The sequence below is a fragment of the Leopardus geoffroyi genome, chromosome B2 (genome assembly GCF_018350155.1).
Source record: "Leopardus geoffroyi isolate Oge1 chromosome B2, O.geoffroyi_Oge1_pat1.0, whole genome shotgun sequence".
Classification (NCBI taxonomy): Eukaryota; Metazoa; Chordata; class Mammalia; order Carnivora; family Felidae; genus Leopardus; species Leopardus geoffroyi.
The window spans coordinates 30,112,246-30,137,503 of record NC_059332.1 but is presented as its reverse complement, the minus strand read 5'-3'; the positions used below and the strand labels follow the sequence as shown (position 1 = coordinate 30,137,503).

Below are 25,258 nucleotides of genomic sequence, written 5' to 3'. Positions count from 1 at the left end.
GGACAAGGACAAGGAGCAGAGACATGACCCAGCTGAGGAGGGAGCACGACACACCAAGGATGCACTGAGCACCGACTGGACCCAGGCCCTGTCCCCGCTCAGCTCCTCCAGCCCTCTCCTGTCCCCACCTGCAACAGACACAGCACAAGAAACATGCGGGTTCTGGGAGGTTCTCAGGGCTTTCATTTATTTTCTCTTGCAATTTTACAAATTTTCTCATTTATTACCTCATCGTCCCCACATACCCAGAATTACAAAACACAAATTCATATCTGGATTCTCATTTTCAGTAGGGGAAGTAAGGTGTCAGTATTCAGGCCAACATGAAGGAAAGACAGGAATGGAGACAGAACACGAATCAGTATGGGAAGGGTCATGGTGGGCATGGGGGCCACTCTCCTGCGTCCTCACAATATGCTAATAGGAACACAGACACATCTGACACCATCTGAAGAAAGTCAGAGGACCTCGATGTCACCAAGTGGGAGTGTGAACAGATCCTGCATCGCTCAGTCCACCACAGGCAGTGGGTCTCACACTGTGACAAAAAGTCATCATGAACACATTTAGGTCAGTCACATAAGTGCCACACACTGAACAGCCCCCCCCGCATGCTCAAAGTGTCCCTAGTGCCACCACTCCTCCCCACTTCACCCTCCAGAGTCTTACCTTTAGGAGCCATTACAGACGAATCAGAGCCCTGAGTACTGTCATCGCCTGGGGTAGAACAAACAGGACACGATCAGAGCCATGGGAAATGAGACTAAAGGAGCAGCTATGGGCAGGGGGGCGGGGGTGAGCTCCCCATGGGGTCCTGTCTACACTATCCCAGGGTTTCAGGGATCACCCCCTCCATACTTACGTGCAGCGTGAGAATAGCTTGGTCCCTTTCCTCCTGTGGAAGAAAATAGCATGTTAGAGACCTGGGACAGGTGGGCCATGTGATCCTAGAGCAACCTCCTAGTCCTGGTCCACAATGACATTTCCAGAGTTCTGACTGAACACCCAGGGCAGGATTGGGACACATGAAGAAAGAGGTGTGGGGTCACAGGACCACCTGACTTGCTGGAGGTCTGACCTCAGCAGGGACCTTCCTCTCTGTCCTGTCACTGCTGGGAATCAGGTCCCCGTCACCAGAATTACCAAGTGAAAATCTGTTCTTCATTTTCACAAGTGCTTTGCTACAGAGTGATTGTTAGTAACAGCTCCAGACTGGGCAGGTCCATGTGTGTGGATGGAACTTCCCAGGAACCAGTCAGGACAATGTGCTACCTAGGAAAACCCCCAGTGGGACAAGAGAACTCACATCCCCCCACTCTGTTCCTACCTGAGAACTTCCTCCTCCAGATCACAGCTCCAACCACCACAGTGACCACAAGGATAGCCACACCAGCCATGATGCCCAGGATGGGGATGGAGGGCTGAGAGGATGGCTCTGGAAAGGGAAGGAAGGTGAGGGGCTCAGACCTCTGGCTTCAGTCTTGACTTTGTGAAGTTCTCCAGAAGGGCCCTGCTTTCTCTGACACGGGGCTCTACCCCAAACCCTCCTTACCCCATCTCAGGGTGATGGGCTGGGGCAGCCCCTCGTGCTGCACATGGCACGTGTATCTCTGCTCCTCTCCAGAAGGCACCACCACAGCCGCCCACTTCTGGAAGGTCCCATCTCCCGCAGGCCTGGTCTCCACAAGCTCTGCGTCCTGGGTGTGGTCCTGCCCATCACGCTGCCAGGTCAGGGTGATCTCCGCAGGGTAGAAACCCAGGGCCCAGCACCTCAGGGTCACCTCACGGTCAGAGATGGGGTGGCGGGTCACCCGTGTGTCGGGAGATTCTGAGGACGAAGAAACAGAGAATCCACACTGTGGTTTAGCTTTATGGGCCACTGAAACTGCATCCACGTGACCATCCTGAGGTGGACAGGACAACTGGTCTGGATGGAATAAGCACAAAACCCAGACAGCAGTCTAGCCTTTGGGATCTCCTGATTCTTGTTAAGTTCTGGAATCAGGGAGAGAGCCCGGGGGGGAGGCTGCAGATCTAAAGTGGGGAACACACTATAGTTCTGACTGTGGTGGAGGGTGAATGATTCAGAAAACCCGGAGTCAGATCTCCAAAGATGTTCTCAGGGAGAACAAGGCCTTGAGAGGGAAGGGCAGAGTTCACAAGGTGGCTGCCAGGGTCAGAGGGAACTGCTGATGGGTTATTTCTGGGATGATCTCAACAGGCATCCCAGGGAGAGACTGGATACCTGCCTGTGTTTAGAGAAAAGCACCCTCTAGGGGAGTCAGCCTCTAGTAGGAATATGAACTTCCAGGCGGATCTCCCTCTTCCTACCCGTGGGAGGGGCGCCGTTCTGACACTAAGTCCATTTTCCCTTCCTAGTGGGCAGCCAGCCCCAGTGGAGGGGAGATTAGGGAGGCCCCGCGGTCCCAGTACCTGCGCGCAGCAGCGTCTCCTTCCCCATGTCCAGGTATTTGGCGAGCCACTCCACGCACGTGCCCTCCAGGTAGTTCCTGGCCTGCTCTGCCACACCGGCCACCTCCCACTTGCGGCGTGTGATCTGCGCCGCGGTGTCCGCCGCCGTCCAGGAGCGCAGGTCCTCGTTCAGGGAGATGTAATCCGCGCCGTCGTAGGACTCCTGACTGTACCCGCGGAGGAAGCGCCGGTCTGGGCCCACGTCACAGCCATACATTGTCTGGATGTTGTGCGACCCTGTCCCCGCCCCGCGCCCGGAGCAGCAGTCATTAAGGTGAAACCGAAAGTAAACCCGCCTAAAACCTCCCTCGGGCTCTTCCAGGGTCGTGGGACGGGCGTCACGCGGCCTCGGGGCAGCGCTCTGACCCGGAGACTCGGGGCGACCCCGGCCCGTCCGTGGGGATGGGGGTCGTGACCTGGACCCGGCCCGCGTCGCTCACCGGACTCGCTCTGGTTGTAGTAGCGGAGGGCGGTCTGAAGGTTCCCTCGGTAAATCTGTTCGTCGTTCTTCGCGATCCGCGTCTGCTTGTCCCAATACTCCGGCCCCACCTGCTCCATCCACGGCGCCCGCGGCTCCATCCTCGAATTCGGGGCGTCGCTGTCGAACCGCACGAACTGCGTGTCGTCCACGTAGCCCACGGCGATGAAGCGGGGCTCCCCGAGGCCGGGCCGGGACACCGCGGTGTAGAAATACCTCAGGGAGTGGGAGCCTGCGGGCGCGGAGGGGCTGAGACCCCGCCCGACCCTCCTCCCCGCGCGGGGCCCGGGTCCCAGGGGGAGGCGGCCGGGAGGGCAGGGCGAGGGGGACCAGAGTAGGGGAGAGCAGGACGGAGTCCGGGAGGGACGGGGAAGGGGAGCCCGGCACGAGGCCCGGGTGGAGGTCTGGGTCCGGGCGGTGGACAGTCGGCTTCCCCGGGGGTTCCGCTTCCCCGCCGGGCGGTTTCTTCGCTCCTGCCCCTCAGAGTCCCTTTCCTCCCGACCCCGCACTCACCCGCCCAGGTCTGGGGCGCGGCCAGGGCCCCCAACAGCAGCAGGAGCAGAGTTCGGGACATCACGAACCGCATCCTCGGGGTCTGGGGAGAAATGGGAGTCTCAGGAGGCGGGTGCGGAAACTTGATACCCCGGAACCGCTGTGCCGCTGATTGGCTTCTCCGGAAACCGGACACTAATAATAAGAGTGTGAACCGAGGCCGCGTCATCAGTATCCAGGCAGAAGGACCTGACACAGGTTGTGACGGGGAGAAGTGAAACCAGGGCAGATGGGGACTCCCCAACACTGGGCTTCCCTGCCCCCGACGTCGCCCTGGGGCCAGAGACCCTGAGAGGCGGGCCTGGGGACCTGGGACTTGGCCTGGACGCCTCACCTACTGCACAGAGCGCTCTTTGTCCCACTGTGTCCCTGAGTTGTGGACCAGGAGCTGTGTGAGTCACTGATTCTCCAGCATTTTGTTCTCAGGATATCTCTACAGTCTTACAAATTAGTGAGGATCCCAGGGATAATTGTGTGTCTGTGGATTATATCGATCCATACTTACCATAGTAGGAATAAAACCGGTTCAAGTATTTATTAATTCATTTACAACCATATGAAAACAGAAATATTGTTTGTATGGAAAGTGACAATGTTCCAAATAAAAGGGGCAGTGAGAAGGGTGGTTTTCTTTCATTGCAAGTCTCTTTCTTCTGTCTCGTTAGAAGACCGCTGGATGTTCAGATTTGCTTCTGCATCTATTGTGTTGTTTTGTTCGAAGTATACGAAAAAATTTATGTCCTTGACCAAATATAGGAGAATAGTATGTGTTATAACCTTTTCAGATAATTATGGATATTCATTTTTGATACTATATTAAATCTACACAATGTGTAGTTTCTCTGAGATTATTTGCAAACTGGGACCTGAAACAGTATCATTGAGTGTGTCTTTCTCTGTTACATTAACTCCATAGGCCCATCTGCACATGGAACGAATCTTGTCCTAATGCATAATTGTTTTTAAGTAACGTGTTGTGTGTTGTTTCACTAAGTAATATAGATGTTCCAGCATTGATTAGAGTGGAATTGAATTATCAAAAGTCATTTGTTTTGGGGTACCTGGTTGGCTCAGTTGGTTAAGCATCTGGCTTGGGCTCAGGTCAAGATCTCACGGTCCATGAGTTCAAGCCCTGCGTGGGACTCCGTGTTAACAGCTCGGAGCCTGGAGCCTGCTTAGGATTCTGTGTCTCCCTGTCTCTCTGCCCTACCCCTGCTTGCACTCTGTCTCTCTCTTTCTCTCAAAAATGAATAAACGTTAAAAAAAAATTTAAAGAAAGTCATTTGTTTTAATATTACCACAAATCCCAACAGACAAGGTGGTCAGTACTGAGAAGCTGTCAAGCTTCTGGGTGGGTCACAGGTTAAATGGGACGGGCTCATGGGTGATGGGTTCTAAGGAGGGCACTTGTGATGAGCACTGGGTGTTGTATGTAAGCGATGAATCACTCAATTCTACTCTTGAAACTAATATTAAACTGTATGTTAACTAACTGGAATTTAAATAAAAACTTGATATAAACAAAGAAATAGTAAAAAGCAGTGATTGCTCAGTAACCAGCACAGGGAGATGTTTGGTGTTTTGTGGGTCGTACAGCGCCTTGTTTTTGTCTCTAATTAGATAAAGTAATGTCATGGTTTCCGAGTGTCCTTGTGTGCTGTTTATGTTCCATGAGATGACTTGCTCATGTCCCACAGGAATAATATGGCCCAGTGGTGGCATCAGTCAGCTTCTCACCACACTGAGGCCCAGCTGTCAGTGTCAGACCAGTTCCCGATGTGGGGGCTGCTGTTTCTTCTGTCTTCAGTTGCATATTTTAAAATACGTACAACCCATCAATAATAAAGACTCGGTGTTTTGGGAGCCTCGGTGGCTCAGTCAGTTAAGGGTCGGACTCCTGATCTCATGGTTTGTGAGATGGAGGCCTGTGTCAGGCTCTGTGCTGACAGCGTGGAGCCTGCTTGAGATTCTCTCTCTTGATCTCTCTGTCTCTGTCTCTGTCTCTGCCCCTCCCTGCTGCTCATAGTCACTCTGTCTCTCTCTGTCTTAAAATAAATAAACTTAAAAAAAAAATCTGGACGGACTTTTAAATCCTTAAATATTCCCATATACATTGGCCCTGTTAGGGTTAAATATGTTTATTTCTTCTTGTATCACACCCTGAGGAGAAGCTTTCTCTCAGCTTACGGATTGTGCAACTTTTTCACACTAAAACTACTCCCAGAATTAGGGTAGGTCTTAGGTTTAATATTTCATAAGCAGGAATATTGTTCATGGTCGTTCCAGACCCTAGTTCCAATACTTATCCCTTTGTCATGGAGTACCTCATTCCTGTCTCCTAACATGTTTGCCAGATTTGGTTACTGTTCTCTGTATCTCCTCAGAGGCCGATTTGCTCAGGAAAATCCGAAGCAAAGGAGGGAATGGAAGAGTAATTATCCTTAGAGGAATAAAGGAATCATGTAGCAGGGAATAAGAGGGACTTAGTGGGATTCAAGTGGAAGGTGTACGTCCTTAAATCTCCCACTCTGGCACATTGTCACTCTCCCCTCCACACACACCCATGGGCCCACATCCCCCTACTCTCCACACACAGGCGAGATCTTTGTGAAGTCTGCTCAGCGTAGCATGGCATTGGCCCAGCTCCTGGTGGAACAGAACTTCCCAGCCATTGCCATCTATTGTGGGACGCCCTGGGAGAGAGGGGAGTGAGAGATAGAAACATGACTTGTGTCTTGGGAAGAAATGAGACCCGTGAGATAAAGGACTGTGAACATTTTTATGATTGTCTTTCTGACAAAGGCTTTCTTGGTCACAGTAGTAAAGGTCTTCAATAACGAATTCTTGTGGCCAGCAACCTATGTGGCCAAGGCATGGACATTAAGCAGGTGAATTCTACCATCAACTACCACCGGCCTGGCGATTCCAACACCTACCTGTAAGCTGCACACCCACACGGACCTCCCAGTGTCCTCTCCCAGCCCCTGATTTCCTATGTCTTCGTACATTACACCCTCGTCCCTCCTTTTGGGTGTCTTCCTACTTTGGGGTCTTCCAGTGCTACCCTCTGTCCCCTTCCAGGAGGCCTGTGCAGGCCAGTTCCCCCAAGGGCTTGGCCATCACATTTGTGTCAAGTGAAAAGATCCTCAGTGAGGTGCAGGGTCACACTGAGGGCAGTAGCAGTGAGCGGCCTGATGAGATGGACGTTTCCTTCTCCAGTGAGTATTGATCCCATGAAATTGGTTCTTCCAACTCTTCAGAGTCTCCTTGTTCCTTAGAGACTTTGTCTTGAACCATGTAGTCCAGAGAATGGTGCCTGATGCCTAATGGGTGCCTGACAAGTTTATGCCTCCCAACCTTGATGCCATGTTGGGATGTTTTCTTCATTTCTATGTCCGGTCCCTTTCCTCTCTCATTCAATTAATTTTTTTTTTTGCACCTCAGTCTCACCTCTGTCCCCACACACCACGCGAACACCTGCATGTATAGGGGTTTGTGCTTCTGCCAGTCTCACTTAGCCTTCCCATGCCTTATTGTAAAACTGCACGTTTTCTCTGCAGTTGCAGCCATGGGAGAGGATGCACCATTTCACAGAGCCTGATGCAGGTCTCACACCCAGGAACCAGGAGATCATACATGACCTGAGATGAAATCAAGAGTCGGATGCCCAACCAACTTACCTACCAAGGCACCCCTACAGTTATACTTCCTAATTAATTTCTTTAAAAAAATATTTTAACTTTGAATATAGCTGAAAGACATGATTACGTTAGTTTCAGGGGTACAACACAGTGACTCAAATTCTGTATATATTTTCTTTTTTTTGACAGAGACACAGCCAGAGCAGGTAAGGGAGGCAGAGAGGGAGAGAGAGAAAGAGAGAGAAAGAGAGAGAGAGAGAGAGAGAGGGAATAAGAGAATCTCAAGCAGGCTGATTCCTGCAGGGCTGGATCCCATGACCCTGGGACCATGAGTGGAGAACCCACTGCCACCCAGGGGACCTTCACCCTCTGTCTACACCATGCTGTGCTCACCAGAGTGTAGCTGCCACCTGTCACCAGACAGTGATGTTACAGTATCACTCATGATATTCCCTGTGTTGTGCCTTTTATTCCTAAGACCTGTTCCTTCCATAACTGAAGCCTGTGTCTCCCACTGCCCTCACCCACTGTGCCCATCCTCCCAACCTCCTTCCCTCTGGCAGTCATCAGTGAGTTCTCTGTATTTATAGGTCTGACTCTGCTGTTTGCTTGTCTATTTATTCATTTGTCTTGTTTTGTAAGTTCCACATAGGAGTGAGATCATGTGGTAGTTGTCTTTCTCAGTCTGATTTCTTTCACTTAGCACACACACTGCCCTGTTTGTCCATCCACGTTGTCACAAGTGGCAAGATCTCATCCTTTTTGTGGCTGCATAATATTCTATCATGTGTGTTTGTATATGTGTGTATATACCACACATCTTACTTACCCATTTGTCTATGGGTGGACACAGGTTGTATCAGTGGGACTTTTACAAGAACCTCAAACGCTGAACATCATGTGGGATGAGGGCGTCCCCTGGTGTCCACAACCCTGTCCAGGTGCTGGAGCTCAAGGAGACCTAGGGAGGGCCTGACTGAGGAGGAGAAAGGCAGCTGGGGTTCTTTCCTTAGTCCTATGGCCGCACGTGGGGTGGAAGGTAAGGGGACATCACGCACTGCTCTGCTCTCAGGTGGATTCTGACTGAGAAGCCTGAGTGGGGTCTGGACTGTAAGTCTGGTAGACATGTCTGAGCAGAATTCTGGGCATCAGTGGGGAGAGGAAAAAGGTTCTGAGCAGCCCTGGAGTCCACAGGGGTCAGGCTCAGGGGTGAGGCAGGATTGCAGGAGAGGAGAGCTCAGGGCCAATGCCATTGCTGAGGTGTCTGTGTCCCTGTGCACCTGGTCCTCCAGCCCCGTGATGGTGATACAGGGAAAACTGAAAAGTAGAAACACTTCCTTGGACTTCTATTTCTAAATGTTTCAAAACTCAGTGAAACAAAAATCATTTCTGATGTGGAAATAGCATCTAAATGTCTATACAATGCTTCATCGTGTGGACATGTACACTCACAATTTGTAAGTTGACCCCGCATCAGGCTCTGGGCTAACAGCAGTGAGTTGGCTTGGGATTCTCTCTCTCTCCCTCCCTTTCCCTCTCTCTCTGCCCTTCCCCTGCTTGCGTACTCTCTCTCTGTATCTCAATAAAAATAAATAAACCTTAAAAATAAAAGAATTGGTGTTTTCACTTTTGGGGGGTAAACACCCAAGAGTGCAATTATTGGATTATATGACGAGTCACTATGCTGTAACCTGAAAGGAATGGAACAGTGGGCGTAAACTACACTCAAATAATAAGAAAAAAAAAAAGAGAATTAGAAATATTAGAGAACCCTTTGGAAAGGAAGACATGAAATGTCACACACCTATTATGGTAATAAATAAACACAAAGAAAATGAGAGTGTGGAATATGTAGAGAGACAGGTCCTAGAGGTGTGGTGATGAGAGGATTGCAAAGCAGGGGGCTAAGACTCTCCAGGAGCCAAAGCCTCGGTCCCTTGGCTCAAGCCTCTTTCATTTTTGCAACTTGTTGACAACAGCAAGCACATATAACATAGTATTTGGCATCTTGACAGGTCACGTACCTGCAGTGTTTTCCATACTGGGTCATGAGTACATCTGGCACCAGATAAAACATTCTTATCCCCAGGGTGGCGCCCGGATGATGTCCTTCTGGAGAGAACCATAACTCCCAGTGGCTTTCTGTCCTGGGAATGAAACTTCTTTCAGTTTCTTGCTGCTTTGTCCCTTTCCTTCAGGACATTCTTATGGTGCTTCCAGCCTGTTCTCCAGCATCTCCCCCTTTCTGTCTGTATACGATGGACTGTAGGAGGACATTGCATATCCCGAACTGTTGGTTGATACATTGACAGCCTCCTCGTCTCTGGCACCAGACTGTACATGCAAAGATAAATACACCGCATATTAACACAAACAGAATAGCAGTAGAGAAGCTAAAAATCTTAACATGCTCTATAGAGTTCAATATTCCTCATCCCTCTGATATACTTTCTAAGATCTTAGATCCAGATAACATGTCCAGATTTCTTTTGAAAGTCTCATATATCTGTGCTTGCAGATGTTGAATGTCCATAGACATGTTAGATTGTCCGAGCAAGTGTCTCTAACATCATTCCATGGAAATTTAGTGTTATTAAATGGTAATGGGGTTACACATATTGATGTAGTGTTCCAATCACATTGTAATGATACTTGTCTTTGTAGGCTCAGTAACTGATCTCCCAGCAGCATCACACAGCCTGTTGTAGGCCTGCAATCTCACTGGACTGTCTACTGTCAATATCCTGCTGTGTCTTCCAATGTTGGTGCGATTTCTCATGCCATTGTTGTAAAAATTGTACTGTCTGCACAGATTGGTGCAACGAGACAGCCGCAGTAGCTGCGGCCACAGTCACAGCAATAATGCCTATGAGAGCTGCAACAAGCATTCCAGCAAACCGGTCAGGATCGGGATAGATGAGGAACTCGCCTAGAGTGTGGTCCATCAGATACATTTCTGAACAATGTTGCCATGGTCAAGACACCTGAAACGGCAGCCACAGGCCAGGTTGTGCTCTAAATAAATACAAGCTTTCGGGTGACAGAGTAAAGGGTATAGAATTGTTAAGACAACATATATATGTATAAAAAGCAGTTAACACAGATTATAAGGGCATCAGAATCAATCCCAACTCTCTGTCCTTTTAATAGTATGCATGGCAAATGGACACAAGCCCGTATGTACCAGGTACTATTGACCATGAAAGATAAAGTAGAAATGTTGTTGGAGCTGTTTTTATACTATGTGCCCTTCCAGGTATGGAAAGGGTGGGGGGTAGCAGTTAATTTCCATATATGCTTTTGTAAGGGTACTGGTTTAAATGAGGACTGGGCGCAGAAAATCCCCCACTGTGCCAAACAATTGAGCCATTAGGAGTGGTGACAATAGTATGATTATGAACACACCATTGTAGATTTTGTAATGAATTTTTAAGGTGAGCTGAGCCCATAGGGTTCCAATCAATGATGCTTCCATAGGAAGTATTTAAAGGAACTCACCCTATGTCCCCTCTACATGCTTCCTAAGTCACCCATTCGTCCCATTCTGACAATGTACAAGTAGCACAAGACGGAAACACCGGAGGAGTGTCACTAATTGTAAGATTGGAGCCAATCAGAGAATGGGCTGATAGCATGAACATATGTTTGTGCCGGGTTCCATTTTTAATAATAGTAGCCATGCTTGAGGCTGACTTTTGAGGCTGTGTTTCCTGTATCCAAAACATATAGGATGACCTTCAATCCCTATAGTATAATCATCCATAACAGTACCTTCTTCATTTGGCCTATGTGGTCCTCTGCTGCCAAATGGCCCAGGTGTCCATTCAGTGTCATTTGTATACACCGGCATGGGAGAGTCATACCAATTGAGTCATATCCTGACTGAGAAGTGGATGAGGGATAGAAGCCCAGGAAGTATAGTTATCAGTGCTTACTGTAGTAGTTATAAACACAAGCATTGCAAGGAAAAGGTGAGCAGGAGTTTGTGGGCTGCAAGTCTGCATCAATATTTTTTCAGCATCATGTGTCAACCTGTTAATGTGTCCCCAAGTAGGAGGTTACAGGTCCTTGTGTGCCTCGGAAGAGGGTGTGGTGCATTGGGCACAATTATCAGTTTCTGGATGGACATTCTGTGAAACTCTTTGACTAGTGGAGTCATGATGAACTGAGGTCACTTGGATCGGCTCATGCTTGGGTTTTAAGCCATGACTGGGTAACCACTGGTAACCTTGATCTGTGAAGACATAAGCATACCATTTGCCCCACACAACAACCTCTCCCTTTTCCCAGTGTCCCTTCTCATCCTTCCAGTATACCAGGTGATAAACAGGGATGGCCTTTTGCTTGTGCCAGTGTACCTCAGCAGCAGGACATGTATGGGGCCCTTGTGTGTCCAAGAAGTTTAAAGTATATAAGGTACAATGTAATTCGTCCCGCGGTGTCGGTCTAAGTCCTTCTTCTTTTTCCCCTTTTGGTTTAATTAATATATTTTTAAGTACCTGATGAGTGCGTTCTATGATCCCTTGACCTTGATAGGGAATGCCAGTAAGAGGAGTAATTTGTTGGGCTGCAAAGAACCTTATGAGATACATATGCAGGGCCATTATCAGTTTTAATGCATTGTGGGATACCTAGAATTGCAAAGGTTTCAAGAAAATGAGCAATAACGTGCATAGCCTTTTCTCTGGTACATTCCATGGCCCAGATCTATCTGGAGAAGTTATCCACAGTAACACACACGTAAGAGAGCTTACCGAAAGCTGGAATATGGGTAACATCAGATTGCCAAAGTTCATTTGCCTGTCGTCCACGAGGATTCCCTCCAGAGGTGTATGGAGCCACAGTGAGGGGCTCGCAAGAACGACGGGCACTAACAGTGTCTTTTGACTGAGCATGTGTTACAGTGTGTCTATGGGCAAGTCCTCGGGCATTACTATGGTGAAGCATATGCTCCTGTTATGTCATCTGTAAGGTGCCTTGTAATAAATCATCAGCAATGGAATTTCCTAAGCCTAACGGTCCAGGAAGGTTAGAATGACTGCGAATATGAGTGATATGTAAAGGGTGTTGCCTATGGAGTATTAATTCTTGTAAATGCAAAAACAGATGATGTAATTCATTTCATGGGACAATATGTACGGTTTCAATATTTAGGACTGTGAGCCACACATATTGTGAATCTGTCACAACATTGAGGGAGGCAGGTACAAGATGCAACAATTTATAAAGGCCGCTAATTCAGCCTTTTGGGTAGATGTATAGGGTGTCTGTCAGACCTTAGAAATAGGACCATGTATAGAAGCTCTACCATGACCATTTCCATCTGTAAAATATGTGTCAGCATCAGCTAAAGGCTGGTTTCAAATTCTCTCTGGCCAAATCCATGGTGTAGCCTTGAGAAATGACAAAATTTTGTCCCTTGGATAGTGACTGTCTAACTTCCCTACGTAATCGGACAAGGCTATTTGCCTTTGTATATTAGTTTGGTAAGCCATATCAATTTGTTGATATGATAAAGGAATAATTATAGAGGAAGGATCACCACCATAAAGCACATGTAGTTGCGTTCAGCCTCTGCAAATTATATTCCCAATTTTATTCAGATATATGGTAAGAATTTTAGTGTCCTTTTTTGGTAAAAACAGCCATTCGATGATCCCCCATCCTGCCGTAAGACCGTAGTTGGAGAACATGGAGTAGGAAAAATCAGTAATTGAAGAGGAACATTAAGTCGAATCCAAGTGAGCTGACAATTCTAAATATGATTTTTAATCAATTGTAGTTCAGCCTCTGCCTCTTTTGTGAGGACTCTAGGGCTGTTAAGTTTGGGATCAAGGGCTAATGTTCTGAAAAGATGAGATAAGCTAGAAGTTGGGATTCCCAAAGCAGGTCGCAACCAATTTATATCTTGAAGTAACTTCTGGAAATCATTTAAAGTTTTTAAATTATCTTAGCATATTTGTACTTTTTGGGGAACAATGGTTGCTTTGTGAATTTTTGCACCAAGATAAAGGAAGGGATCTTGGGTTTGCACCTTATCCTCTGCTATTATTAGGCCGTATTCGGGCAACAATAATCTAGCGGCTTGATAAAGATCTTCTACCTGTGTAGGCGTTTCTGCAGCAAAAAGAATATCATCCATGTAATGATAATCAACACCTGTGGAAACCAAATTCGTAATTGTGAAAGCGGTGGATTAACAAAATGCTGACACATAGTAGGGCTATTAAGCATACCTTGTGGAAGCACTTTCCATTGATAGCGTTGCACAGAAATCATATGATTGTATGAAGGTACAAAAAAAGCAAATTTTTCTCTATCATCTGGCTGTAGTAGAATTGTGAAAAAAGAATCTTTCAAATCTACTAAAATTAATGACAAGTTCTGAGGAATCATAGTAGTGGATGGGATCTCAGGTTGCAAAGGTCCCATAGGTTATATAACCTTGTTTACCTTCCTTAAGTCCGTTAACATTCTCCATTTCCCAGATCTTTTTTTTTTTTTAATTTTTTTTTCAACGTTTATTTATTTTTGGGACAGAGAGAGAGAGAGCATGAACGGGGGAGGGGCAGAGAGAGAGGGAGACACAGAATCGGAACCAGGCTCCAGGCTCTGAGCCATCAGCCCAGAGCCTGACGCGGGGCTCGAACTCACGGACCGCGAGATCGTGACCTGGCTGAAGTCGGACGCTTAACCGACTGCGCCACCTAGGCGCCCCTCCCAGATCTTTTTTTATCACAACCACCGGAGAATTCCATGGACTAGTGGACATTTCTATATGACCGGCATCCTTGCACTAATTGCTCTAAAGCCTCTAATTTCTTTTTTGGAAGGGGCCACTGTTCCACCCACACCAGGACAGTTGTTAACCATTTTAATGGTAAGGCATAACGTTGTTCAGGAACAGTGGCCCTTACACTAAATTTGAATTCTGTACAGGATATCCCAGTTCCATAGAAGGAGGCTGCATTTCAGCAGTGTCAGTGTTTGGCTTCATATGCCCATTTTCGTGTTGTTCAAGCCCTTTTACTGGATTATAATTCATTTTGGACATCATATTGGTTGCAGCAGGGGAAACATAAGGAATATTAATATACGCTCCCCATTGACTTCAGAAGTCTCTTCCCCACAGATTAGTAGTGAAAGGGCGGACCTACGCTGGCCGACTCCATCTTGTTCTGTGTCCTCCACCTGAGTGACTATGTCCCCTACATGCCCCCTTTCCGGGAAAATCACAGAAACCTTAGACCATGCCTCCACCCCTTGAGTAACCTCCCACTCACCCTTTCATACTTCCCTATCAAAACATGCTGGGGCGACCTGCATAACAGGACTCTGACCCTTCCCCAGCCAATCAGCTGAGGCCAGAGCCATTACCTCACCAACTGCCCCTAGACCCCAATAAAACCTTTGTGCTTTTGAAACTCGCTCTCTCTCCCCCGTATCTCACTGCTGCATCGGTCCAGGTAGGGGATTGAGCTCGAGCTAGCTCGAATAAAGGCTCTTTTGCTTTTGCATCGGACTCGCCTCCATGGTGGTCTTTGGGGATCACGAATTCTGGGCATAACAATACCCACCTACTGATGGACAGAGAACCAAAGAAAGACAAGTCAACAAAGCCTCTGAGTGCAAATGTTCTGGATTGAACCCTGGTTCCACTACCTTCTTATCCTCCCTGAGTCTCCCTCTCCCTGTGTGTACAAAGGGATCCCCTAGGGGGTGCCTCATGGGTTTGCTTTGATGATTAACTTTGACCCCTGTGTACATCACATGGAGATAGTGCCTGAGATGTATTCCACTACTTATACGTATCGTTATCATATTGATTGTAGCACTTAGATATAGTTCCATTCTTTGTTTTTATAAGCCACAATTCAAGAAGCATCCCTGAAAATATAGTGTTAAAGTTTTTCTTTTAAATATTTTTTAAGGTTTATTTACTTTTGAGAGAGAGACAGAGAGAGAGACACACACACACAGACAGAGCACGAGTCAGGGGGCAGTAGAGAGAGAGGGGGGCACAGAATCTGAAGCAGGCTCCAGGCTCCATGCTGTCAGCACAGAGCCCTGATGTGGGGCTTGAACTCACAAACCATGAGAGATTATGACCTGAGCTGAAGTCAGAGGCTTAACCAACTGAGCCACCCAGGCGCCCCTAGTGTTGAAGTTTTTTAATGTTTATTTATTTTTGAGAGGCAAAGCAAGAAAAGGGGAGGGGCAGAAAGAGGGAGAGACACAGAATCCAAGGCAGGCTCCAGGCTCTGAGCTATCAGCACAGAGCCTGAACGGGGCTCACACTCACAAATCTTGAGATCATGACCTGAGCCGAAGTCCGGCACTTGACCGAGTCACCCAGGCGTCCCTCTGAAAATATACATTTGAGAACATACATGATTATCTCCTTAAGATGCACTCCTACCTGTATGGCTTAGTGCTGTAAGCATGAGCCTCTTGATTTCAGCTCAGCTCATGATCTCCGGGTTCCTGAGACCCAGCCTGGCGTCCGACTGGTTGGGATTCTGTCTCCTCTCTCTCTCTGCCCCTCTCCCCGCTCCTGCGTGCACTCTTCTCATTTTTCTCAAAATAAATAAATAAATTATTTTTAAAAAAGGATAAACTCCTAAAAGAGAATGTCTATGTCACAGTTTCAGCACACTTAAATTGTGGAGACATTTTGCAGAACCCTTGAAAATTTTTATACCAGTCTTCACTCCCATTATCCTTTATGACAGTGTATTTTCCCGACCCTCTGTTGGACACTCTCCTCACCTACTTTTACCTTTGCCAAGTTGAAGATACTAAGTTTTTGGTCCAATTTTTTATTCTGTTGGAGAACAAGAAGCAGGAGGCACCGTAAGAATGTCTGGAAGGAAAGGGACAGAACAGCAAGAAACTGAAAACAGTTCCATTCCCAGGACAGAGCCGGGACTGCTCGCTCTCTCCAGAAGGACATAGTATGGGCATCAGGCCTGGGATAAGAATGTTTTGTCTGGTGCCGGATGTACTCATGACCCAGTATGGAATACCCTGCAGGTGCACGGCCTGTCAAGATGCCAAATACTACGTTGTGTGTGCTCGCTGTTATCAAACAATTTGCAAAAATAAAAGAGGCTTGAGCCAGGAGACCAGTGCTTAGGCTCCTGGAGAGTCAGCCCCCTGCTGACTCACAGCACCTTCAGGCCCTGTCTCTCGACAGCTGGCACCAGAATAGGGACCTGAAGGTGGATGTTTGCCACACTGCTGAAGAAGTGCCACAGGAACCGAAGGGAACTTTGGAGCTGAGAAGCTCACCCTTCAGGATTTCTGCAGGGTAAGCATGGGGAATTCTACCTCATGTAGTTAGGACTCATGTCTTCAGCTCTTGCAGACTTTATTAAAGAGCTCAGGAGTAGAAGTGAGCCATTAGCGTTTGAGGATTTGTTTTATTTGGTAAAGAAACATTGTTACTGGTTACGCCCTCTGGCAAAAATGCTTTCAATCAGAAACTATGGAATTAGTTTTAGGTGCTGTGGGCAGAGCTCATCAACAAGGAGAAGTAACCCCTCTCTCCTTATCGTCTTTATGTAATTTAATTTCCCTGGCTTTGCAGCCCTTGCAGTCAGAATCCGGGGAAGAAGGGGGCATTGGTCCTTGCAACCCCTCACTGGCTGAAAGTGATCATGAGCCTGTGGATAATGAGGACTGGGAGCCCAGCCCCTAGGCCCACCACCAGAGGGACAGAAACCTACGGGGGTCCCGGGTTAATGGCCCAGAGATAGTTGCATCTCAAGCCTCCGGACACCTGCCCCACGGTCCTGAGCCGGTCTATCCTTTTGAGGAAACTAAATGTTCTGCTTATTCAAAAAACCTATTTCTTGATACGTCAGCTGGGAGCATCGCAGTTCCTGTTTCCCCCATGATGCAGATGCTTCAACAAGCTAAGCCTGTGGGGGACACTGAATTAATGGCTAGTATAGCTGCAGTTTATCCTGTCAACATTACCCAAATTCCTCCTCATCAGCAATATCCTCAGGGAGGGCAACAATTTGATCATCATTACCTTTAAGTTTTAAGGTCATTAAGGATTTGAAACGGGCTTGCACGCAATATGGTGTTAATTCCCCTTATACTTTGGGATTGGTGTCTGCCTTAGCAAATTCAGAGTGACTCATTCCGTGGGACTGGGGGTCCTAGGTCGCACTGTTCGAAGTGCTTCTGAATTTTTGAAGTTTAGAACTTGGTGGGATGAAGAAGCACAGATACAGGCCTGGAGTGATGCCACCGCCAATGCTCCTATGCCCATTACCCAAGAACAACTTAACGGACCGGACAATGGTTTGGCATACAGGTTCAGCTTCAGTGTGATGATCAAGCCATGATACAAGTTAGTTGTGCTGCCTTGGTGCCTGGGAGAAAATAGCTACCCCGCGACAGGCTACAACCTCTTTTGTTCAAGTTAAACAGAGTCCTAAGGAGCCCGATGTAGATTTCATGGATGGGCTAAAGGATGTTATTATAAAATCCGTTTCTTGGGAGGGCTTATGGGATCTCCTCTTACAGCTGCTGGGTTTTGCTAATCTAATAAAGAATGGCAACAAGCTTTATGCCCAGTGAGGGCTCAAGGAGGTGATTTAACTGATTATTTAAAGGCCTGTCAAGATACCAGCTCAGAGGTCTATAAAATGGGGCTACTGGCAGGGGCTATTCAAGGCACTGGACCTCACAAACAGTCCAAGTGTTTTCGCTCTGGCAGATTGGGACATTATAAAAGGGATTGTCCACAGCCCGGTTCTAACAATTCAGGTGATCCACCTTGACAAACAGAAGGAAATACCAACCCTCCTGGGTTATGCGCCCCCCACCCCCATGCAATAAAGGCTATCACTTTGCAAATCAATGCAGATTTAAATTCCATAGAATGGAGCTCCCCTGTCCTCTCCCTGGGGAAACCTGATAAAGCCCCCCACCCCAGGGCCCCAAATGTAAACAATATGGGGAATCAGATTCTACATTGTTATCCTGTGAGCAAAGGGACTCATCACACAAATCTGTCCGTGACCCCCTCCAGGCCACAGGAAGGAGCTCTGCATCAGATCAGCCACAGATTCCCTGGTCTTCGAATCTGCCATGGCAATTTATAAGGTTAAAACTGGGATTTATGCCCCTCTTCCTTCAGGGTCCGTTGGCCTTCTTATTGGACGAAGTAGTCTTACATCCAAGGGAGTTCATGTCCACATAGGAATTATAGATACTGATTTTAAGGATGAAATTTTAGGAATGGTTAGTACTTCTGTTCCTGTGTCATGGCAGGAGATCACTTTGCTCAACTAATTATTGTTGCCTTACATTGCTTTAAATTCCATGCCGATAGAATGGCAGGGAGGGTTTGGGCCTATCAGCAAACAGGTATCTTGTCAAACGTTTCTAAAGGACAGAAGGTCTGAGATGACCTTACAAATTAACGGAAAATTGTTTACTGGCCTGGTAGACTCAGGAGCTGATGTCACCATCATTGCTTCTGAGTCTTGGCCCAAGAATTGGCCACTTTGACCTGTATCTGCAGTCTTTATAGGTGTAGGAAAAGCTACTGATATCCAACAGAATGTTGAAATTTTTCTATGTAAAGGGCCCGAAGGCCAGGCTGCTACTATCCAGCCTTATGTTACTGATAGAGCTACTGTTATGCCCAGAATTCGTGATCCCCAAAGACCACCAGGGAGCTGAGTTCGATGCAAAAGCAAAAGAGCCTTTATTCGAGCTAGCTCGAGCTCAATCCCCTACCTGGACCGACGAAGCAGTGAGATACGGGGGAGAGAGAGCGAGTTTCAAAAGCACAAAGGTTTTATTGGGGTCTAGGGGCAGTTGGTAAGGTAAAGGCTGTGACCTCAGCCAATTGGCTGGGGAAGGGTCAGAGTCCTGTTATGCAGGTCACCGGGCGGGCGTGTTTTGATCCGGAAGTTTGAAAGGGTGAGTGGGAGGTTACTCAAAGGGAGGAGGTGTGGTCAAGGTGAAGGACACAGGACAAGATGGAGTCGGCCGGCATAGGCCCGCCCTTTCATTCCCCCCTTGTCATGTAGCTTACAGACCCAATCATGGGACCGGCTGCATTTATGGTGACAAGGGGAACAGAGTTTGGAGGTTTACACAAAGTTCTGGGAACCAAGTGTCCCTGGGGTGGCTCTGAGGTCTGATTAAGTATTGTCCCTGAGCTGGTGTCTATGATCTGCCAGGTGATGTTTTGGGGGGCGTGGGGACTCCCAGCAGCATGAGCAATGACAAGTAGAGTTAACAGAGTTACCAATATTAGGTGGGTCAAATGCGCTGTAGCTTGAGCTTGAGCGGGTTGTGTTGGTCCCCACTGACGGCCCATCGCATGACGAAGTCCTTCTGGATCGAGGAGGGGTCCGCTGGCCGAACGTGGGTGTGATGGACCCAGGTTGCGATGCCATCTACTTTGAGAGCGGTGGGGGTTGTCAGCACCACGATGTAGGGTCCCTTCCAGTGCGGCTCGAGGGTCTCTCAGTGGTGCCTCTTGACGTAGACCCAGTCTCCCGACCTGTACTGATGAGGTGTCGGGGTCAGGCCAGCCTTGTAGATGGCACGGAGGTGTGGCCAAATGTCCTCGTGCGCCCTCTGGAGCCCTCTCAAGGAAAGAAAAAGTTCTTGATCTTTAAACTTAGCAAGAAGGTTGGGAATAATGGGGGGGGGGGGGCCTGCCAAACATGATCTCGTAGGGAGTAAAACCCAGAGTGTAAGGAGTGTTCCTAACCCAGTAAAGGGCATACGGTAGGAGAGTCACCCAGTCCCCGCCAGTCTCCATGGTTAATTTGGTAAGGGTCTCTTTTAGGGTTCTATTCATTCTTTCTACCTGTCCTGAGCTCTGGGGCCTATAAGCACAATGTAATTTCCAGTTTGCCCCCACCGCCTTGGCTACTGCCTGCATTACCTGCGAGATAAAAGCTGGTCCATTGTCTGATCCTATCATGGCAAGAAAACCGTACCTGGGTAAGATGTCTTCTAGTAGCTCCTTAGCCACCATCTGAGCCGTTTCATGCTTGGTTGGGTATGCCTCCACCCAGCCAGAGAAGGTGTCTGTAAATACTAAAAGATATTTATAACCATACTTTCCTGGTTTGACTTCAGTGAAGTCGACTTCCCATTGGGCTCCTGGTCTGGTGCCTCTGAGCCTGGTTCCTTTTTTATTTGATGTGGCTCTCGCGTTGGTGAGTTGGCAGGTCTTGCAGGCAGATACAACTTGCTCTATTTTGGTGTCCTGTTGGTGAATCTTGATTCTGGCATGTCGGATTAAGTCTTTTAATTTTCAGGCCCCCATATGAGTAGACCAATGCATGTGCTCTAATATTGAGACTCTGAGCCGGTCTGGCAGCACGAGCTCCTTGTTAGGTGTATACCACCATCCCTTTATCTCCTGGGCCTTTTTTTGATCCACTGTAACTCCTCCTGGGAGTATTTTGGCTGGTCTGGTAAAACTGGGTCTCCCAAGTCCGGTAGTTGTTAAGCCGTTTGTCTAGCTCCCAACGTTAGCGCCTGGGTAAGGGCGACGAGCTCTGCTCCCTGGGCTGACGTTCGGGAGGGTAGAGCCTGTGCCCATATGGTGTCTGTTTTGGTGACCACTGCTGCACCCGCATACCTCTGTCCGTCTCGCACAAAGCTGCTGCCATCAGTGAACCAAGTAGCCTCGGCATGGGGGAGGGGCCAGTTGGTCAGGTCCGTCCGGAATCCATGTACATGTTCCAGGATTCCCGCACAGTCATGTAGTGGAGCACCTAGGTCAGGGTCGGGCAGCAGGGTTGCAGAATTGAGGGCTGCACTAGGGTGGAACTGCACCTGTGGAGGGTTGAGTAGGAAGCTCATACGTGGGTTACTCATCCATCTATCAGGAGGCTGTTTCAGGACCCCTTCAACGTTGTGTGGGGTCGTGATCCAGATCTCCTGTCCTAGGGTCAGTTTGTCTGCGTCCTTGACTAGGAGTGCTGTCGCCGCAATAATTCTTAGGCATGGTGGCCAGCCAGCAGCCACTGGGTCTAGTTTCTTGGACAGGTAAGCCACCGGGCCATTCCAGGGGCCTAAGGCTTGAGTTAGAACCCCTTTTGCTATTCCCTTATGTTCGTCTACAAAGAGGTGGAAGGGCTTCGTAACGTCTGGTAGGCCCAGGGCTGGGGCACTTAGGAGGGCCTTTTTTTAACTGATTAAAGGCAGTTTCTTCTTTTTCAGCCCACTTAAATGTTTTCCCCTCTTTGGTAGCTTCATATAGGGGCCTGGTGATCTCAGCAAAACCTGGAACCCAGAGGCGGCAGTAGCCGGCTGATCCTAAGAATTCCCTTACTTCTCTTCGGGAGGTGGGAGTAGGGATCTTTAGGACAGTTTCTCTTCTGGCATCTGATAACTGCCACTGTCCACCCTCCAGGATATATCCCAGGTAACTTACCCTCTCCCTGCATATCTGAGCCTTCTTCATGGATGCCCAGTACCCTAAGGCCCCCAGGGTAGCCAGCAGGTCCTGGGCCCTCACTCACAGTCTTTGGCCGTGTCGGCAGCAATCAGGATGTCATCTACATACTGTAGGAGGGTGAGGCCAGGGTGCTCCTTTCTGTACTCACCCAGGTCCTTGTGTAGTGCCTCGTCGAAGATGGTGGGCGAATTTTTGAATCCCTGAGGTAGCCGTGTCCAGGTGAGTTGCCCACTGTAGCCCTCCTCCAGATCATGCCACTCAAAGGCAAACAAGGGTTGGCTCTGGGGTGCCAGTGGCAGACTGAAGAAGGCGTCCTTTAAATCTAGTACAGTACACCAGACCCTAGAGGGCGCCAAGGAGCTCAAGAGAGTATATGGGTTGGGAACAGTTGGGTGTATATCCGTGACCCTCTTATTTACTTCCCGGAGGTCTTGTACCGGTCGGTAGTCATTTGTGTGAGGCTTTTTGATCAGCAGTAGGGGGGTGTTCCAGGGAGACTGGCAAGGAACTAGTACCCCTAGACTTCGTAGTCTCCGGATGTGTGGCTGGATCCCCATCTGGGCCTCCTGAGACATGGGGTATTGTTTGATCCTTACCGGACTCTCTCCTGGCTTGAGCTCTACCAGGACCAGGGTCCTGTGAGCGGCTATTCCTATCCCCCCCCAACACCGTCTCTGCCCAAACCGAGGGGAATATTTGCAGCCATCTGTCTATATTATTCTTTCTCAGGAGCACCTCCTGGTGGAGGCGGTATTCATCCTCCAGTTTCATGGTCAGGACCTGGATGGGGTGGCCCTTGCCATCGGTGACCTGAGGCCTCCCTTGTCTGAAAGTTATCTGAGCTCCAATCTTGATCAGTAAGTCCCGTCCTCACAGTGAGTAGGAGCATTCTGGTATTACCATAAAGGAGTTGGATACCCGGCCCGTTCCCAAATCTACTGTTCTTTGGGTAGTCCATGAATACTGGCTCATACCAGTTGCCCCTTGTACCCAGGACTTCTTGCTGGCTAGTTTTCCTTGTGGGGTGTGGAGGACCAAATGTTGTGCTCCGGTGTCGACGAGGAAGTCAACAGGGGTCCCCTCCACTTTAAGAGTTACCCTGGGTTTGGGGAGAGGGTCCGAACCCCGACTCCCCTAATCACTTAGTTCATCTAGCTCTAGGACTTTTACTCGATCAGTCTTGCTTCCCTTCCCGCTGGCCTTTTTCGGACAATCTCGGGCCCAATGCCCTACCTCCTTGCAGTATGCGCACTGATGTTTCTGCAGCTTCTGCTTCCCCTCTTTGGTGGTTCCTTTACCTTTTCTTGCGTCGTCTGCCAGCTGCCGGAGACGGCAGTCTCGTTCCTCGGGGGAGTCAGCAGTGGTAGTTAGTAGTATTCTGGCCAGGTCTTGAGTCTGCTTACTGCTGGCAGCCGCCATGGTGCAAGCCTGCTTGTCCTCAGGAGGCTCCTGGTTATTATATACATTTTTGGCTACCACCAGTAAGTCCTGCAGACTTTTTCCTCCTAGTCTATCTATTTTCTGTAATTTCCTCCTAATGTCTATGGCCGATTGGTTTACAAAGGCCATGATAACAGCTGCCTTGCTTTCCGGAGCCCCTGGATCCATGGGGGTACAGGTACGGAATGCCTCCATGATCCGTTCTAAAAAGGCAGCTGGAGGGGGATCCTGGGAAGATGGCAGCGTAGGAGGACGCTGGGCTCACCGCGCGTCCTGCTGATCACTTAGATTCCACCTACACCTGCCTAAATAACCCAGAAAACTGCCAGAAGACTAGCAGAACGGAGTCTCCAGAGCCAAGTGCAGACGAGAGGCCCATGGAAGAGGGTAGGAAGGGCGGAGAGGTGGTGCACGCTTTACAGACTGGCGTGAGGGAGCCGGGGCGGAGGGGCGGCCCGCCGGCCAAGCAGAGCCCCATGTCTGGCTTGCAAAAGCGGAGGGGCCGGACGGAGTGTGTTCCGACAGTAAGCGGGACTTGACATATGAAATGTTATAAGCTAACAGCTCTGCTCAGAGAACGGGAGGGCTAGAGGACAACGGAAGGGAGAGTGGTTGAGCCCTGATGACAGAGCTCAGATTGGCAGGGAACAATCTCCAGCGCCATCTCCCTCGCCCATCCCCCAGCCAAAATCCCAAAGGGAACCAGTTACTGCCAGGGAACTTGCTTGCACCGAACAAACACCCAACGCTATGCTTCTGCGGATCCATCCTTCCGGCGGGTCTGACTCCCTCCCGGTGCCACAGGGCCCCTCCCAAAGCAGATCTCCGAAGGAAAAGCGAGCTGAACCTACCCCTCCTGCCCCTGTGCACCTTGTCGATACACCCCAGCTAATACCCCAGATCCCCAGCACCACAAGCCTGGCAGAGTGCAAGTAGCCCAGATGGGCCACGCTGCCCCACAGTGAATCCTGCCCCTAGGAGAGGGGAAGAGAAGGCACACACCAGTCTGACTGTGGCCCCAGCGGTGGGCTGGGGGCAGACATCAGGTCTGACTGCGGCCCTGCCCACCAACGCAAGTTATTCAAGACAGCACAAGGGAAGTGCCCCACAGTCCTGCACCACACCAGGGACTATCCAAAATGACGAAACAGAAGAATTCCCCTCAGAAAAACGTCGAGGAAATAACAACAGCTAATGAACTGATCAAAAATGATTTAAACAATATAACAGAAAGTAAACTTAGAATAATAGTCATAAAATTAATCCCTGGGCTTGAAAACAGTATAAAGGACAGCAGAGAATCTCTTGCTACAGAGATCAAGGGACTAAGGAACAGCCAGGAGGAGCTAAAAAATGCTATCAATGAAGTGCAAAATAAAATGGAGACAACTATGGCTCTGATTGAAGAGGCAGAGGAGAGAATAGGTGAACTAGAAGATAAAATTATGGAAAAAGAAGAAGCTGGGAAAAAGAGAGACAAAAATATCCAGGAGTATCAGGGGAAAATTAGAGAACTAAGCGATGCACTAAAGAGAAATAATATACGCATAATTGGTATTCCAGAGGAGGAAAAGAGAGGGAAAGGTGCTGAATGTGTACTTGAAGAAATAATAGCTGAGAACTTCCTGAATCTGGGGAAGGAAAAAGGCATTGAAATCCAAGAGGCACAGAGAACTCCCTTCAGACATAACTTGAATCGATCTTCTGCATGACATATCATAGTGAAACTGGCAAAATACAAGGATAAAGAGAAAATTCTGAAAGCAGCTAGAGATAAACACACTCTAACATATAAAGGGAGACCCATAAGACTCATGACGGATCTCTCCACTGAAACTTGACATGCCAGAAAGGAATGGCAGGAGATCTTCAATGTGCTGAACAGAAAAAATATGCAGCCGAGAATCCTTTATCCAGCAAGTCTGTCATTTAGAATAGAAGGAGAGATAAAGGCCTTCCCAAACAAAAACTGAAGGAATTCGTCACCACTAAACCAGCCCTACAAGAGATCTTAAGGGGGATCCTGTGAGACAAGCATGAAACCTACAGACATCACAATGACTCTAAACCCATATCTTTCTATACTAACACTGAATGTAAATGGACTAAATGCGCCAACCAAAAGACATAGGGTATCAGAATGGATAAAAAAACAAGACCCATCTATTTGCTGTCTACAAGAGACTCATTTTAGACCTGAGGACACCTTCAGATTGAGAGTGA

At 48.4% G+C, this 25,258-nt stretch overlaps 2 protein-coding genes and 2 long non-coding RNA genes across 20 annotated transcripts in view; 1 reads left to right on the top strand and 3 right to left on the bottom strand.

Moving 5' to 3' along the window:
* LOC123609586 (DLA class I histocompatibility antigen, A9/A9 alpha chain-like) overlaps positions 1-25,258 on the top strand; it is a 592,486-nt gene that overhangs the window by 414,614 nt on the left and 152,614 nt on the right. The gene's annotated exons all lie outside the window — the stretch shown is intronic.
* LOC123609590 (DLA class I histocompatibility antigen, A9/A9 alpha chain-like) overlaps positions 1-25,258 on the bottom strand; it is a 400,187-nt gene that overhangs the window by 333,266 nt on the left and 41,663 nt on the right. For 5 of the 13 annotated variants that reach the window (XM_045500712.1, XM_045500713.1, XM_045500714.1 and 2 more), the window contains exons 1-6: positions 3,464-3,601; positions 2,913-3,182; positions 2,434-2,709; positions 1,553-1,828; positions 1,328-1,435; positions 863-895 (exon numbers count right to left, since the gene is read on the bottom strand). The exons of 2 other annotated variants lie outside the window; for them this stretch is intronic. In XM_045500712.1, coding sequence (XP_045356668.1) covers positions 863-895; positions 1,328-1,435; positions 1,553-1,828; positions 2,434-2,709; positions 2,913-3,182; positions 3,464-3,536 — 1,036 coding nt within the window. In that variant the 5' untranslated portion in view covers positions 3,537-3,601. Of the gene's footprint in view, positions 1-160; positions 539-669; positions 718-862; positions 896-1,327; positions 1,436-1,552; positions 1,829-2,433; positions 2,710-2,912; positions 3,183-3,463; positions 3,605-25,258 lie in introns of those variants that run through there. 6 more of the 13 variants (XR_006717843.1, XM_045500704.1, XM_045500709.1 and 3 more) reach the window with 4 other exon arrangements.
* LOC123609607 lies at positions 9,057-10,985 on the bottom strand. The gene is made up of 2 exons (XR_006717855.1): positions 10,837-10,985; positions 9,057-10,173 (listed from the first exon to the last, which is right to left on the bottom strand). It is a non-coding gene; the product is annotated as an uncharacterized LOC123609607 (long non-coding RNA).
* LOC123609604 lies at positions 18,997-21,229 on the bottom strand. The gene is made up of 3 exons (XR_006717848.1): positions 20,774-21,229; positions 20,124-20,223; positions 18,997-19,765 (listed from the first exon to the last, which is right to left on the bottom strand). It is a non-coding gene; the product is annotated as an uncharacterized LOC123609604 (long non-coding RNA).